The sequence below is a fragment of the Habropoda laboriosa genome, unplaced genomic scaffold (genome assembly GCF_001263275.1).
Source record: "Habropoda laboriosa isolate 0110345459 unplaced genomic scaffold, ASM126327v1 scaffold57, whole genome shotgun sequence".
Lineage (NCBI taxonomy): Eukaryota > Metazoa > Arthropoda > Insecta > Hymenoptera > Apidae > Habropoda > Habropoda laboriosa.
In genome coordinates, this window is record NW_017100229.1 from 193,653 (window position 1) to 210,718 (window position 17,066).

A 17,066-nucleotide genomic window follows, 5' to 3' on the forward strand; every position below is an offset into this window, starting at 1 on the left:
TTTGATAAATAATTCTTCATTATTCCTGAAGGGTCTGTCAGTAAATCACACAAAGGGAACATTAATTTTTTAATTTTCTACGAAAATTATAAACAATTTCTAACTAATCTACTGCATACGACTGTTAATTCAAAACGAAATTAAAACATGCAACAAATTTACTCCTTAAAGTACTTAAAGATACAAAATACGAGAGAATAAATAGATAAACTGATTGAAAGCGATAACACGTGCATCAAGCGGAAAGATACGTTCTTACTCCACATATAATAGCAAAGCACATGAATATGTAGATACCAGAGTTCCTTTAACATAGTAAGTAGTTCATTAATTCTTAAATATCCAGTATTTCGTATCAAAGTGGGAGAAGAACAAGGTGAGAATAATTCGGAACCAGTCAGACTGGAGGCTCGCCGGTAAACAAGTGAATAAATTATCACGTAGTGGCCGGTTGACCTTGACGAGCCTCCATGAGATTATCATATATCGTCGTGAACAGTTTTCAACCGATTTCTCAGTTCAGTCGTTGAAAACATTCAAGATCATGAAGTCATTCGTCGAGTATTATCCAGATTGTGATTTTCCAATCGAAAATCTTCCTTACGGTGTCTTTTCTACGCCCAATAACGTAAGTATATTGTATTACAGTACATCGTAAACGAAAACAGATTAGAATCGTAGTTTGTAGGTTATGTGAATCTAGGGACGAATTTTCATCGTAATTACTTGTCAGTATAATGACCATTATAAATAGAAATAAGTGAATTGATAGTAGTTCAAGTTCAAAGGGGAATGCATTTCCTGTAGAGATAAAATACGTATATTCATTTCAAGTAGATAAAGTGCCATCTATAGGCGCTATGAACACTAACAGTAAATATTAATGGCGCGAGATTCAAATGTATTCATGACTATTATTAAAATTTTACTTTAAATTGCACTGAATTTTCGAATCTTTTAATCGAATTGAACAAAATTATTTATTTTCTCATTTTGGAAGCAATTTATTCAAGTTTAAACTGTAATATGTGTAGCTTACTATTTATTCTAATTAATTTTTAACGAAATTAAGTATACTGAGAGTTTTAGAAAACTATAGGAATGTTTACACAAAAATTAGTGGCTGAAATTTTTCTTTTTTAATCCATAAATAGTATCCAATGTCAAACTGTATTATCCAACGATGGTAAGGTACTGTACCAAGGTAAATTTCGAACTTTCCAGCCGCAGAAGAGAATAGGAGTAGCGATAGGCGATGAAATTTTAGACTTATCAGCAATTTCCCATTTATTCGACGGGCCACTGTTAAAAAATCGTCAAGATGTCTTCAGTCGTGATTGTCTCAACGATTTCATGGCTTTGGGAAGACCTGCGTGGTTGGAAGCTAGAAATAAACTCCAAGACTTGCTGTCTGCCAGTAATCCTACTTTGCAAGAGCCTAAACTTCGCTCCAGGTGAGACAAAACTTGTCTATCCTCGTTATAATTAAACCAGAAACACTCCATTCTCACTCCATTTTGTAGCGTATTTGTAAATCAAAATGAGGCAACGATGCATCTACCGGCAAAAATTGGCGACTACACCGATTTTTATTCCTCCATTAATCACGCCACAAACGTAGGAATAATGTTTCGTGGGAAGGAAAATGCTCTGATGCCAAATTGGTAATTGATTGTACACCAAAAATTGACGGTCGCAAAATTTTCTCAAAAAATTCACATACCTTCAGGAAACACTTACCAGTTGCTTACCATGGAAGAGCAAGCTCGGTCGTGGTTTCCGGTACGCCGATAAGAAGACCACGAGGGCAAACACTTCCCATAGAAGGTGCAGATCCAGCTTACGGTCCTTCCAGATTGATGGACTTCGAGCTTGAGGTAGCTTTCTTCGTTGGAGGACCATCTACGAACTTAGGCGAAGCCGTTCCAGCGTCTAAAGCGTACGATCACATTTTTGGAATGGTCACCATGAACGATTGGAGTGGTAAAATTTTGAAATAAATCCAGAAAATTAAACAAACCAAGAAATTGTAAAAATAAATAAGAAAATGATGATTAATCACTTGTAGCAAGGGATATACAGAAATGGGAATACGTTCCATTGGGACCATTTGGTGCAAAAAATTTTGGAACCACAATTTCCCCATGGATAGTCACCATGGAAGCCTTAGAACCATTCAAAGTACCTAATGTACCTCAAAATCCAACCCCATTTCCGTATTTACAGCACAGCGAATCTTGTAACTTTGATATTAAATTAGAAGTGGATATCAAACGTAAGTTTTACTTTTAAATTTTCTCCTGCGCTATAATTAAACCTTAATAGGCTACAATTTCATTTACCAATTCTATCAACGTTTCGTCGTTTCAGCGAAATAGAAATTTTAATATAATTCAATTATTGAACCTTTCCAAAAGTTTCCGAAAATTTTCCGACATACAATTCTGGAACGACACGATTTTCTCAAATATTTTTCAGCTCCCAGCGGTATAGTTAGCACTGTTTGTCGCAGCAACTATAAATTCCAGTACTGGACACCGCGGCAACAATTAGCTCACCACACCGTAACCGGATGCAATATCAATCCCGGGGACTTAATGGCTTCCGGTACGATAAGTGGCGAGGTGCGTTCCAAGTTTAACATCCATCGAAACCAGCTATTTTCACTGGTCTACTATCTAAACGTAACAGCGTAATGTTATTTCGAATTGTCCTATGTTTCAGTCTGCTGACTCTTATGGTTCTATGCTTGAGCTCGCTTGGAAAGGCACTCGAGCAGTACCGTTAAAAGATGGCACGAACCGGAAGTTCCTGCAAGATGGTGACGAAGTGATTATTCGCGGTAAAGTCGTTCACTTTCGTTTAAATAATTCACGTCGGAGATAGCTATAGGCGAAGTTTACTGACAAGTCGCTTTTTTCCAGGTTACTGTGTCGGTGATGGCTATAGAATTGGATTTGGACCGTGTTCTGGAAAATTGTTGCCCGCTTTCGCCCAATGATTTTATTTCAGATCCAATTTAAGTACACTTGAGATCGTTTGTCGGTGACAATTTTGTAATATTGCGTGTAATGAAAGGAAATAAAGGGTAGTGAAATTGTTACTCCTGATTTCTTCCATTATTTAACATAGTTTATAAATTTTTTTCTATTTTATTTGTAATATTCTGTAATATTTCTGTGGTGATATTACGTCTAACAAAGGGAAACGAAGGGTAAAGAAATTGTTACTTCTGATTTGTTCAATTATCCAGTATAGTTTATAAATTTCATTCAGTTTCATTTGTAATACTTCTTTTGCAATATTATGTACAGTAAAAGGAAATAAAGGGTTGAGAAATTGTTACTTCTGGTTTGTTCAATTACTCGATACAGTTTGTAGATTTTTTTCAATTTTTTCTTTACGTGCATTGGAAAAGTAGATTCAATTTACATATGTTGTATTGTACCGCGACGTTAAATAGACAAATTATCGATTGGAACAAAGGCCGCGGTGAATTGGATCAATAAGGAGGCCAGTAACAGGTGCAGGTAAAAGCGAGTACCAAGGGAACATGGCTGCTATACTGTTAAAGTAAGTAGAACGCAATAAAACAATCTAATTTACGTGGTTTCATTTGCATGAAAAATAAAGCAACCTGCTGCAATCATTTTCTACATCTTCGTTTTGCATGAAAAATATAGCAGATAGGGATCTATCGCGTAATACAACAACCATACGAATCTATCGCATAATACAACAATCATAGGAATCTATTGAATAGTGCAATAGGCATTGAAAGGGGTCAGAAAGTAGATCGATAATATCAATGATGTAACAGTATGATATTCTGCCATTTAAACAAGTACCATTACGAAACCCTCGCTCGATGTAATTTCATTCGTTAAAATTTCATTACCTTCAATCGCTCCGATGAAACAGCAATTGTCACTCTGCTATTATTTTAGCGCAATTTAATTACTGGATTGCTCTGAAACTTTCTGTATTGTCTGTGCTGCCTAATTTTGGTACCGCTTGTTTGTAGTACAGTACAGCTATACTCTTCTTCTTTCCAAAAAAGAAGCTTCAGCTTGCAAGTGCAAAGTTTTTAATTTTAATTTGTGAGATTAATTCATTTCTAATTTAATTTCAATTTACCACTGTGCGCATTTATTTTCATTTTATACAGATACTTGAATTTGAATTTATGAGATTAATTCATTTTCAATTTAATTGTAATTTTAATTTACGATTGTGTTCGGTTATTTCGTTCAGATATTTTTCATTTTAATCTACGATCGTGTTCAAGGTAGAACACTGCAGATCCTCTTAACCAAATTCTTTCAGAAGCTTGCACAATTTGGAGACGCTAGACGAACCAACAGCGAGATGGAACGTTCCTCTAAGCGACGGAAATCACATAATTGAATTCGAGCACGGCACTGCAACAGGCCGTCGACTGGTGAAGATAGATGGCAAAGAATTAATCCACAGAGACTGGATGTTTCATTTGGTCGGTGACGAAGTGTTCTCCTTCAACGATACTAAATTTGTAATTAGAATCGATCCAATTGCAGGTGAGTACTTTTCACCCAAATAAAAGACCCACCTTCAAATCGAACGAATACTATAGGTCACAGTTCACGTAGGTTTACAGTACTCTTACACTTTGTGGGTGAATGGAAAGAATTACAAGAACTTCGTGCAAACCCAGTCGAAGATTTTAGAAACCTGGTTGGCCAACGTTGGAAGCGAAGAATATAGAATAGTTTTGGGTAATTGTGAATTATTAAGTTTTCAAGAAAAATACATACACTACCGGCCAAATGTTTGGGATCACTGTGCATTGCAAGTTGCATCAAAACTCTCGAAAAAAGAGTTAGCATTTTATCATTCAAATCAATCGAAACGAGGTAAAGTGCCATTGATCTCCACGACATCAATTTCAAATCAATGAAGAATTAGTAGCGGGTTCAATATTGACGTAAATTGGCAGGTGATTCCAAATTTTTGGCCGGCAGTGTATGTAAAAACGTCCATAATGTGTTACTTTGCAGACAAACAAACACAGAATGTTTGGGTGAACGGAGAACAAATTGAAACAGAGGTATCGATCAATTTCAGTTTCTCTAATCTCGTCAAAAATAATTGTACCTTTAAAAAGTAACTTTCTTTCCAGAACGAATTCACCGACGACGGTGCAGAAATACTGTTCACAGTGGGTGATCTACCAGCGGCAATTAGAACTTACAGCTCTGGGCAAAAGGATATTGGAATCGTTTACTCTCTGTTCATCAACGACGTCGAGATCGAGAAAGAGACACTGTTAAAAAACGACGAGAAGATGTAGCTCAGTTTCTGATTAACAATCACATTTACACCGTGTTCTCGTTGTTCCACGTGCCACGAATTTTTCTCACACTTTGTACATGATCCAATAAATCACCGTTTGAAGGTAGCAAAGGAGAAAAATATCGTGTCGTGATATTCAGGCTGAAGAAAAGAGAAAATAAGAAAAACCTAACCCTGCTCCTCTCTCCCAGATTCTTCCAATTTACACACGAATAATCGAGCAAAATGTCGATACGAGATAGCATACAGAGCATAAGTTCGAGAAGGATGCAGAAACACGACGACGAGATAAATTACGACGGTGCATGTCGAGCGAAACTCTACGAACGAACGTTCTTCCGCATTTAACGTGAACGAAAATTTCCTCGATTCCAGTGATGACCATGGAAGAGATGCAACAAATGCAGGACAACCTTTTGCAGAAGATCTGGATGCTGTCGTTGGAGAACGACGTGTACGAGCGTTACTTGAACCGACAGGATCCTCAGATCATCAGAAGTAAAGCGTTTACATTGATCTAAGAATCTTGCGAGGATAGGACTGACAAGTTTCATATGGATTAATTTTTATGGAGTTATTATACGATATAGCTGAATTAATGGAAATTTTTGTGAAGCTATAACAAACATTCTGGAGAGAGCAAAGATTACAAGGAGAGTCACAGGACATTTGGTACCTAGATCATCGCGTATGAGCTTCCGCGAGAGTATTGCGAATCTTCGCGGTGGAAGCAAACATAGCATTGCTACCGCATCTAGCGCAGGCAGCCTTCATTCTCTTAGTCGATTTGGAACACCGAGTCTCCTGACAGTTGGAACTTACGGGGAAGCTACAAAGTTAGTGGGCAGAATTAATTTTTATTTGAAAATTAAATGTCTAAGTTGTGAAATTCTCGGAATTTTGCTATTTTGTGAGTTTTCCTCTCACGCAAATCTTAGAATCATAATTAATTTCTGGTCAAAATGTAGCAAGAAAGTAAATTCTCGAAATGTTTAAACTCTCAAATTCTCGACTCTCGAAATGTCCAAACTCTCAAATTTTCGACTCTCAAAGTATCCAAACTCTCAAATCTTCGACTCTCAAAGTGTCCAAACTCTCAAATCTTCGACTCTCAAAGTGTCCAAATTCTCAAATCTTCGACTCTCAAAATGTCCAAACTCTCAAATTCTCGAGATTCTCAAAATGTCCCAACTCTCAAATTCTCAAAATGTCCAAACTCTCGAATTCCCGAACTTCTATTTCTTCATTTGCCAATTCTCTCAAGAATCACAATGGCGCACCGTATGGCGATGGCCAAGAAAGAGCTAGAGCAGCTGAAGAAGAAACTGGACCACTTGAAACAGTTCGCCAGGAAGAGGGAAGAGATCATGAGGGCAGAGATTGAGGAAATCGAAATTCGGATCAACGAGGCTCACGAGACGAAGGAGGAATTCGAGGAGGAAGTGGTTGTCAAAGGCGTGGACCCTATCACAGGCAAGATTCCCGCCGAACGTGTCACCAGGTGATTACATTTCAGAATGTAAAATCAGCCAGAAATATCATCGATTAAAACAGCATTCTTAGAAACCTAAAGAAATTCTTCTCAATTTGATACAATAAAAGTTCAAATACAGTAAACCTGAAAGTAACCGTAGGAAAAAAATGAATTAGGCGCCAATGCTAAACTTCACTCTGTCAAATTCGACATAAAACTTTGAAATTTCATCGGTTCGAACTAAATTGTGTACATACACAAATTCTATATTAACTAATAAACACAAATTTACCTTATCGTTGCGACTACCTTTTACACACGCGCGTTCTCGCGAAGATTCTTCGAGGACTGGCTGAGATCGGCGAACACGATAATAGAGAGGCTTAGATTGAAGAGCGCTACAGCGAGGACGCAGATCAGAAAGGCTCGAAGGCAGCTTGCACAGAGGGAGGAGTTAGGCGAGTCTCTTCACGCTGTCGATTTCGAGAAACTGAACATCGAGAATCAGGATTACGTAAAGATGCTCGAGGAGAAGAGTGTTTACGTGATCGACATGAAGAAGATCGCAGGTGATCGATCTTGATTCCACGTGAGTACAGGGAGATCTGTCGGAAGATTAGCTTGTTCATTGTATTCCCGTGCAACAGGGCATTACCATTTGAAATTGACGCAACACAAGCAGAAGCTGAACGATCTGTTGTTCACGTTGAACGCCGTGAAGAGGGAAATTTTGTTGAAACAGAAGCAGATCGAGGAATTGGAGGACGAGCACGTCGCTGTCAATCTGAACAGAAAACGGATGAGCAAGCAGTTGGAAACTTTATTGAATTTCATGGACAATTACATAGTGAATTTTCATTTTTCTTCTTATTCTAAAAGAATCGGAAATTTCTTAGGAAATTGTCGAACAATTTTCTCAGGCACCGGATATTCAAGATTTCGTGGAATTGCAAGAACAATACGCGGCATTGCAGAGAACGTATAAATTGTTGCAGAGACGAAGGAATATCGAGAAAATAATATACGAGGCGTACAGAAAGCAGATTCAGATTAGAAAGAAATCGAGTGATCATCCTAAACGAAGACAGTTAGTTATATGTAGAATAATCTTGAATTACTCGAGTTCAGTTTATTGATCTATGTGACACAATTTTAGGAGTAGAGTGAAGAAAGTGTCGGACACGATATACCCGATAATTTTTTGAAAATAGCCACCTACGTTTCCCTCGACCTGGCAAAACGATCTCTAAAATCGTTTCCACTGGTTGGACATAAATGTCTTCGCTGGAACACACGAGGATGCAATTATATCTGTAAAAAAAATTACTCAGCCCTGTACCGTCACTGGTTACGCCACCGGATAATTGGAGTTACGGTGCTTGTCTAGAAGACGAAGGAAGCTTGAAACAATCGTCCACTTTCCATGACACTCGTACTTTCCGTGAAATATTAATCGTTAGAAAAGAAATGTCCAAAAGGAGAAGAATTCACCTCGATACTCGACAAAAATTGTATCGTTGAAAAGATATTTAAAAAAAAGATACCTGTTCAATGATTTACCATTCGAATATAAATAAAAATAAAAATTCCGTGGTCTTCACCCTTTCACCGAGAATTCTGCACAAAGTGGTTTTCAATTCAATGCAATTTTCTTATCTATACGCAAAATATATTATACTTTTCAATGCATACAGTATTCCTAAGATTTAACAAACAGTATGTAATTGCAAATAAAATTTTACAAGAAAAATAATGGACTGTATCGTACACAATAATTTATTGAGATCCTTAGTATCGTGAAAGGGTTAAATTTATCCAAATTTTTACCTCGATCCTAAAATGCATTTTCAAATTTGCCACTGTTATTGTAGAATTATTTTATGCAACACCATAGAAGAATTGAACTTTCCTTTGATGCATTTCCGACTGGAAAAAAAAAAAAGAGGAGAATTCCCTTCCTCCTGAATGAGCTGCATTACACTCATGCGAGGCTTGTAAACGCATTAAGAAATCTGAATCGAGTTGAAGATGGAAGGATTTTGGCGTGTGCCACGGTGTGTTGGGTGGTCACGCTTCACGCACCGACGATGCCTGTCCCTTCCTCTTTTCGCCCGTGGAATATCCGTCCCGGAAGACCATGTCTCTCTTTCTGCGGTGATTCAGTTTTGCGACGACAACATCGACGTACCGAATGGTCGATCAGCTGCCAATTCTGTGAACCCGAACACCACCTGTCGAAAAATTTCCCTCTTCGAAGACACTCTTCGCGTGATCTCTTCTGTATTCGAAACTTCGAACGTCTGTTCGTGAAAAAGCTGGTGAACGTTTGTTTTTATTTCATTACACGAAGCAAATCGAAAAATTTCAGATCGCGTTTCACGATCGATTCGAAAGTCGGTACACCCAGTTACAAAGAGAAGTGAAAATCAGTCTCTCGTCACGTTGTGAAGGAAAAATTTGTACTTTTTCGTCAATTTCTGTATGAAAGGCTGCCACTTTTTCGAATCACACAAAAGACGGACATTGAAATGGCAAGAATAGTATGGTCAGTGGTGCATGAAGAACCGATTGATCAACATCCTGACTTTCCAATTGCATTCTATTTTCCATGAGAATGAAAGGAGGATTCGAGGAAGATCGACGACGACGACTTTCTCAATTTGTTTGACCGATTCTTTTTTTGGAAAATTCGTTCCAATTGTGACGAAGATGACGATCGTTTGGAAAGTGATCGGCGTTTTAATTGTCTGTTCACTGGTGCAGAGGAATTTTAGCAAGTATCTCGAGGTAAGAAGATAGAGTAGAATTATGGTAGAATTACGAACGTTGTTTATAAAACACATTAACGGTATTTTGGAGATGGTACACTTTGATAGCAGCCCCGATACGCTTGAGGAGAGACTTACTATTCTCTGGAAGATATTAGGTCAAAGTCGTGTTTTAAATTCTAATTACCCCTGAATTATGTGCTCACGCTATCCGGGCCAGTAGAAACGTGCTTTAAAATTGTTGCAAATTTAATCACACCGTGTTACATGGACAATATGGTCTTACTTCGAGTGATATCGAAGTTTCTCCTATTGGAAATTTTTATTTAGGGTATGAACGTGAACTTAGGAGACGCTATGCAATTCCTCAGAGAATATGACAGTGCAGCCTCTGCAATGTGCACCAGAGTATTGACGTCGCAATGGAATTTCGCGACAAACGTGACTGAAATCAATCGTCGAAGAATGGTACCACTGATACCGTAAAAAATTTCTTATAAAATGTATCGAATCTTCAAAAAAATTAATTTTCTTCCAATTCTCGCTTCGTTAGTTAGAAGAACAGGCTTTGAAGTTAAAATTCGATCGAATATCCTGGCGAAAGGCTGTCAGCTTCGCTTGGAGTCGAATAGGAGATACTTTTGCGAAAAAGGAACTCAAGATGATCGCTATAAGAGGTCGAAATTCCCTGACAGACGATAAATTTAACGAGGTACTCAAATACTATTTTTTTTTTTTTCAATTTCTTTCATTTTATTTAACGAACGAAGATGACAAAAAAATATTCCTATTTTCTAGTTGCACAGTATAATCCTCGAAATGAAAGAAATATACGCGAGGACGAGATTATGTCCTTACAGAACGATAGGCACCGATTGTGACTTAACTTTGGATCACGGTTAGTTCACGATAATCTGCCATAAGTAAATTACGAATAAAGAATAATTGTACACGTGTTTGTCAGATGTGAATAAAGTAATGGCGCGATCGAAAGACTACGACGAATTATTGTATTATTGGCACGCTTGGCACGAGGCCACTGGTCCTCAACTTAAGAATAAATACATGAGATATATTCAACTTGCTAATCAAGCTGCCAGATTAAACGGTAATAAAGACAAATGCTGATAGAAAATCGCAGAAAGATTATTTTCAATATGCCACATCGTCTGCAGGTTTCGAGGATGCTGGTGATCAAATGAGGGAACTCTTCGAGGACGAATATTTCGAGCAAAATACAGCAGACGTGATGTCGGCAGTGATGCATTTGTACAAAAATTTATTCACCTACGTGAGGACGAAATTGTTCGAGAGATACGGTGATAAGATAAGAAGGGACGGACCACTTCCGGCGCATATTTTGGGGAACATGTGGGCTCAGAATTGGGAGGATCTGTTCGACGTAGTTCTGCCATTTCCAGCTAGCAAGAGGCTCGACGTCACTTTGGACATGATGATTCAAAGTTTCACACCTTTGAGGTAATTTTATGACGATGATTGTCGAATTGATTTACTCGAGTGTTAAACGTGTAAATGTGAAAATGTTGAAGGATGTTCCAAATAGCAGAAGAATTCTTCACTTCTCTGGGAATGAAACCTATGCCACCAGAATTCTGGAGATTCTCCATGTTCGAGAAACCAATCGACAGAGAAGTAAAATGCACTCCGAGTGCTTGGGATTTTTGCAACAGAATTGACTACAGGTGCCTATAATTATCAAGTATAAACTGCTGTATTTTATCGATTCATTTTATAGGATAAAACAGTGTACGAGAGTGACGATGGAGGATTTGCTGTCGACTCATCACGAGATCGCTAGATTACAGTATTATTTGCAGTACAGGGATCAGCCGTTGCTGTTTCGAAACGAGCCACTTCCAGGTGACGAAAATTATTATCACCGTGATAATTAAATTTCTCCAATTGGATGGAAAAATAATTTTCTGCTGGTGAATTAGGATTTTTCGAGGCAGTCAGCGATGCCATCGAACTTTCCGTCTTCACGCCTCAACATTTAAGTAAAATTGGATTACACGACAATTCCACCGATGATTACGGAAGCGACATCAACTTCCTCATGTTAATGGCGCTTCGTAAAGTTGCCTACATGCCGTTTGCTTATATTGTTGACGAGGTCTTCGTGCATTTCATTCACAATCACGTTCTCTTCGTTAAAATATCGTATACATCTTATTTTTATTTTTATTTTTAAAGTGGAGATGGAAAGTATTCAGCGAAGGAGTTGCCGACATGACGAACAAATGGTGGGAGTTGAGGTTACAGTATCAGGGAATTGTACCTCCAGTACCAAGATCTGAGAGAGATTTCGATCCTGGCTCCAAGTATCATATTCCAGCTGATGCTCTTTATGCCAAGTATTACAATTCTTTCAATAAAATTCCTAAATTAATGAATTAAAATTAATTTGAAAAATTGTGTAACTCCACTTTTAGATACTTTGTTGGTATTGTCTTGCAGTTTCAATTGTTCGAATCTTTGTGTGAAATAGCAGGTCACACTGGTGATCTACACACCTGTGATTTCTATAGATCACGAGAAGCTGGGAGATTACTATCGTACGTTTAAATAATACTACAATTAATTATGACAAAAATAATGAGCACAGTATTTTATTATTGTTTTTTTTTTAGAGATGTGTTGTCAATAGGTTCCTCCAGACCCTGGAAAGACGTTGTACGACAAATGACAAGAGGAAAAACGAATAGAATGGACGCTGGTGCTATATTAAGGTACTTCGAGCCCTTAAATCAATGGCTGAGACGACAAAACGAAATGGAACCTGTCGTTGGTTGGATCACGAATCGTGACGACACAGGTGAGTGTAAAAATAATAGCAGATTAGTGTCTGTAAAATATTTTATGGCACAATACGCTAGTAACATCTTGCAACTATTTTTTTTTTAACTTGTTTCAGCGTTGTTTTTCCACTGGTACCAAAATGGCGCTCGAGAAACCAGCTCGTACTTACTTCTTCCACTCGTATTAACTGCTGCGCAAATCTCCATTTACTGATGCACAAATACAGGTTGAAAAATCGCTGTACATACGATCAGTCTTATGTAAATACTGTCTGAAACATTGAAGCAAAAGTCTACATAGTAAGATATCTGTATCGTGTGTTAACACTGCGCCACTCAAGCCAAAAGAGGAATCATATTTATGTATTTATTGTACAACTTATGTTTTATAATTAAATTCATCTATAATTATATCGAACGTACAGATTAACTTATTTTATTCCTTGTCTGTACTAAATATATTGACCAACAGTTGTTAATGAAGTTCCCTGACAAAATATATGTGTAAACATGATGGCCGTCCATTCATTGATTACGCAAATCTCGATAGATGGCATATATGTAGTTGGTTTCTCTTTCAGTTACCAAACAGTCTTTTAAAGTGTATGATAAAGAAAACATGTGAGTTTTTGTTCGAATATTTTACACAATTTTTGCATACATTGTTGTATGCCAACACCGTCAAAACACGAAAATCGTTCTGTAAGTTTGGTCCGGTTAATTACTCCGTGAGGCACGACGATTTGAACCTGGAAACGGCGATTGTAACACAAAACAACTTAAGAACGCCATAGTTTATTGGTTAGAAAATGGACGTGTTTTTTTGCCGGGGCATGAGACTAGGATTCAATCCGTTGTTGAGGACGAAAAATTTCTTGGAGACAACGCGTTTCATACGATATGAAGATTCGAGGCATTGGAGATTTAAACTTTTTGGTAGGTTATATCGTGTGAAATTACCGTGACACGGTGTTTCACAACGATCAGACAAACCGATATTATTCGCGATTTTGTCGATTTCAGAAAGGTACCCACATTACAGAAACTTATCGTGCAATTATGTTCCATTTCTTAATCACATTAAAACACAAAAGGTGCCACTCACGCAAAAATTCAATAACAACGTATTGGTGGCGCGTTATTGTAACACAAACGGTGCCAAAGGAGAGATACCAAAAACAGAACCAGTGAAAAAGCAATCAGTATTTCAAAAAATGAAACAGATGACAAAGGATTATTGGCATGTCTTAATACCGGTTCATGTAGTTACATCTTTAGGTTGGGTTGGTCTGTTCTATGTAACAATCACAAAGTGAGCCCTGTAAATATATTACACGATATGTTGCATCATCATCACACTTGTACTGCAACCTTTGTTCTTTCAGTGGAGTGGACATTGCAAGGATAATGGAACTTTTGCATGTCAATCAAAAGTACATAGACACGGTACGAAACTCCAGTGCTGGAAACTGGACATTAACATATATCCTCTACAAAATCTTTACACCTCTTAGATATACTGTCACTATAGGTAACAAAACATGAGGATAATTAATGGTTGAACATAAGAAAAATGAATAACAATCAATAATCTATATATATGTATACAATGCATAGGGTGTACAACAATGGCTATCAGAAGGCTTAGTAAATCAGGATTGGTAAAACCATTGCCACAATCACGAATTGTAAAACCCTTGCAATTTCGTAAAGAGACAGATATTATGTACAAGGTATAACTACAACAAAGTATACTTTAAGTTTGAAACTGTGATCCAAAGTGTTTAATTGAAACTGATATCTGAATTGTTTATGTTACATGCCTTCTTGATGTAGTCTGTATACAACACTGTGTGTAGGTTTACATTCTACTATCACAGATTAGAAATTTGCTTTAAACGTTTTTTTCTCGTTCTCTCTCCTAATCCTTCTTTTCCACTGAAGGTTTTTAACACGACATATTCAAATATCTAACGTATAAGCTACACCGTTTTTTCTTTGTTTTAGACAACAGAATCAAGTAAAACGGGAGTACACAAAACAACATACAAAGTAGAACGACAAACGGAACCTCCAAAAACGTAGCGATGTATAGTATAAGAACCTTTTTGACTTTCATCTGCGTACGAAGTTTCACTTTTATCGTGAACCGAAACCTATACATCGATCGAGTGAATGTACATTTTTTCCCTGTAAATGTGTAAACGTTATTGCGTTATAATAAAGATAAAAGAAAGCCTTGTATGTAATGTTATACGAAACAACGTGAACATTTCTGTTTTTTCTTTTATCTCCCATAAACAGATCCTATTAAAAACATCGACTGATACGAGCTACGATTGGTCAGGTATACTCTTCTTTATTGAACGGTCATCTTTCCTCTTACATACCGTCTTGCATACACTTAAATAACATTGTACTTTTTATCTACAATACTCGCAGCTTAAATATTATCTAAAAAAAAAAAAAACAAAAAAAAAAGACGCAGTAATATTGATTAAATCGTGAGATGTAGCGAATTCTTTTCTCCACTTTTGGCACCACGAAACTCTGTATGTGCGTTTGTGTAGCATCGTAAAAAGTAGTTCGTCGCCGTCGATGCACCGAAATCTTACTTTACATACTATTTCAAAAGCATTTAGGATCCGTGTAATTGTTTCTTTTTTTGTCCTTTTTCCTTTCTCTCTTTGCGAAACTTAGTAAAAATTCCTGAGTAACGTCGATGAATGTGAAGAGTATCGTCCGAGTAAGTTTTTGATACTAGTTACCGATATATGATGTATTGTCGTAATAAATACTGTTAGCAAACGCGATTACAATCGAGTATGGTAATGATACGCCATGTTTATCGTTAAAACCATCATGTCGAGACGCGTCCGGAATTCCCGATCAAGAAAAAGGATGGACACGCCCTGGCAACACGATTGTGCATACATTATTATTATTATATATATATACACGAACTAAAGTAAGGAATCATTGCTTAACGACGATGTAGTTATTATGCTAATATATCACAGTTGCCTGCGCAACTCGTTCATCCTAACGAGACCACTGCATTCGCGTGTGTAGTACCTTGGACAAAATAAATAAGAGCACATATATTAAATATACCGCTAACCTATATTAGTAGCTGTCAATGGAAAATCCTTTTTTTCCTCCTCATGGATCATCGTCATATACATACATATACATACATATATTGCTAGAAAGATCAAACATCGACCTGACTAAAGAAAAAAAGAAAAAAAAAATACTATCTAAGTGATCCCAAGAGGCAGTGTAAGTATTTCGATTCTGTAAATATCCAGTCTTGCTTAGGTTACCTTAAAACCTCTCGTGTTTTAGAGGAACAATAAAGCTATATATCTCATTTCGTACGCATTGATTAAATTGTATATTGCAAACATCGATACCTTAGAATAATTGAATTTCTATTTTGTTAATCGACAGACAAGTGTTTCTTTCTTCACCTACGATAATATGGTCGGGCTGTATTATTCTTTTGTGTTCAGTCGGTAGTAATTTGTTTTCCGCGCGATCTTCATTATTTCGGATGATCGATAACGCGAGAGCGCAGTTCACTTCGAAATGTTCAAACTTAAATGTATATATTTTAACTTAACTTATCCCATAAATTGATAGCTAGCTGATACTGGCTGCGGTGCCCTCGGTTGTGTGTGGGATATGCGTTGGATGTGGCACGCACGACACATCAGCCTACCGTCAAGTGGGTAGCATCGTTTGTCTGGTTCGTCGGTCAATTGCATGCCACAATCCTCGCAAACGTAACAATCCACGTGGAAATCTTTGTCCATGGAAACAACCCTTACGGTCTCTTCGGTGCCCTGAGAGAAAGATGTGCCATTTTTTAAAGTTACATACGACAAACAGACGAATTACTTAAAAAAGAGATGGCAAGGTTGGATCAACCCTCTAAATCTCGGTGGGAAAATTCGAACGAATTTTGGTCAACCCTCTAAATTCCGGGGTGTCTTAAACTCGTCGAGAAATTGTTTTCACAGTTAAAATAGTCTACTTTGTACTTCGAATTGGGAGGCTACTCATTTCGAGTGAAAATCAAAATTAACTTAGAGAGTTAAGAAATTAGGTAAAAATCGTCAAACCAACTGAACGAAGATTCTCAAGTCCTTGCCATCTTCTTAGTTTAATCAGCTAATAGCAACGCTACTTACTTCGACAGGAGTGATTCCTTTTCCACAAGAGGCACACTTAGGTGCGAACATCCTGTGATAGTCGTTAACGCAGTAAATTTTATTGTCAACGTCAACAGTGAAGGGAACACCGTCGAGACACTCGTTACAAACGCAACATCTAAAGCACCCTGGATGATAAGACTTCCCCATAGCCTGTAATATCTGTGATACAAGAGAGAGAGAGAGAGAAGAGAGATGGTGTAACGTGTCCTGTTAAAATTATACAATCCAAGTTGTCGGTACCACATGTGTTAACGTCAACCGCTTAATTACCATTTCCATGATGAGGTGACCGCAGATTGCACATTTCTCCGCGGTTTGTTGGAAGCCAGAGTACTGCGGACGAAACGTTCTATGAGCTACGTCATCGTATCACTAACGCGTCCATCGCAATTACTGTCTTACGTACCAGATAATCCTCCTCACAGTATACCCTACCGTGAACGTTATAGAACGC

At 37.5% G+C, this 17,066-nt stretch overlaps 5 protein-coding genes across 5 annotated transcripts in view; 4 read left to right on the plus strand and 1 right to left on the minus strand.

The window, feature by feature from the left end:
* Positions 1–478: 478 nt before the first annotated feature.
* LOC108571339 (fumarylacetoacetase) lies at positions 479–3,001 on the plus strand. The gene is made up of 8 exons (XM_017933355.1): positions 479–628; positions 1,225–1,454; positions 1,524–1,664; positions 1,730–1,983; positions 2,069–2,275; positions 2,479–2,624; positions 2,725–2,842; positions 2,925–3,001. Exons 1-8 carry the CDS (start codon positions 545–547, stop codon positions 2,999–3,001), a joined length of 1,257 nt encoding a protein of 418 aa, XP_017788844.1. The 5' UTR covers positions 479–544.
* Positions 3,002–3,543: 542 nt separating this feature from the next.
* LOC108571376 (fas apoptotic inhibitory molecule 1) lies at positions 3,544–5,329 on the plus strand. The gene is made up of 5 exons (XM_017933394.1): positions 3,544–3,573; positions 4,327–4,556; positions 4,629–4,754; positions 5,037–5,086; positions 5,159–5,329. Exons 1-5 carry the CDS (start codon positions 3,554–3,556, stop codon positions 5,327–5,329), a joined length of 597 nt encoding a protein of 198 aa, XP_017788883.1. The 5' UTR covers positions 3,544–3,553.
* A 227-nt stretch (positions 5,330–5,556) lies between these two features.
* Positions 5,557–7,941, plus strand: LOC108571209 (coiled-coil domain-containing protein 113-like). The gene is made up of 7 exons (XM_017933207.1): positions 5,557–5,632; positions 5,707–5,829; positions 5,948–6,167; positions 6,596–6,832; positions 7,142–7,374; positions 7,453–7,652; positions 7,726–7,941. Exons 1-7 carry the CDS (start codon positions 5,557–5,559, stop codon positions 7,939–7,941), a joined length of 1,305 nt encoding a protein of 434 aa, XP_017788696.1.
* A 2,028-nt stretch (positions 7,942–9,969) lies between these two features.
* LOC108571345 (angiotensin-converting enzyme-like) lies at positions 9,970–14,461 on the plus strand. The gene is made up of 16 exons (XM_017933362.1): positions 9,970–10,041; positions 10,127–10,285; positions 10,372–10,471; positions 10,538–10,681; positions 10,749–11,052; positions 11,124–11,276; positions 11,330–11,454; positions 11,532–11,707; positions 11,788–11,948; positions 12,027–12,149; positions 12,225–12,409; positions 13,416–13,704; positions 13,778–13,923; positions 14,010–14,125; positions 14,229–14,247; positions 14,400–14,461. The coding sequence occupies exons 1-16, from the start codon at positions 9,970–9,972 to the stop codon at positions 14,414–14,416; spliced, it is 2,289 nt and encodes a 762-aa protein (XP_017788851.1). The 3' UTR covers positions 14,417–14,461.
* Positions 14,462–15,710: 1,249 nt separating this feature from the next.
* LOC108571302 (LIM domain-containing protein jub) overlaps positions 15,711–17,066 on the minus strand; it is a 6,977-nt gene continuing 5,621 nt past the window's right edge. The window contains 4 exon segments of the mRNA XM_017933307.1: positions 15,711–16,240; positions 16,589–16,771; positions 16,883–16,945; positions 17,019–17,066. The exon segment at positions 17,019–17,066 is cut by the window's right edge and continues 28 nt beyond it. Of these exon segments, the coding sequence (XP_017788796.1) occupies positions 16,019–16,240; positions 16,589–16,771; positions 16,883–16,945; positions 17,019–17,066 (516 nt within the window). The 3' untranslated portion in view covers positions 15,711–16,018.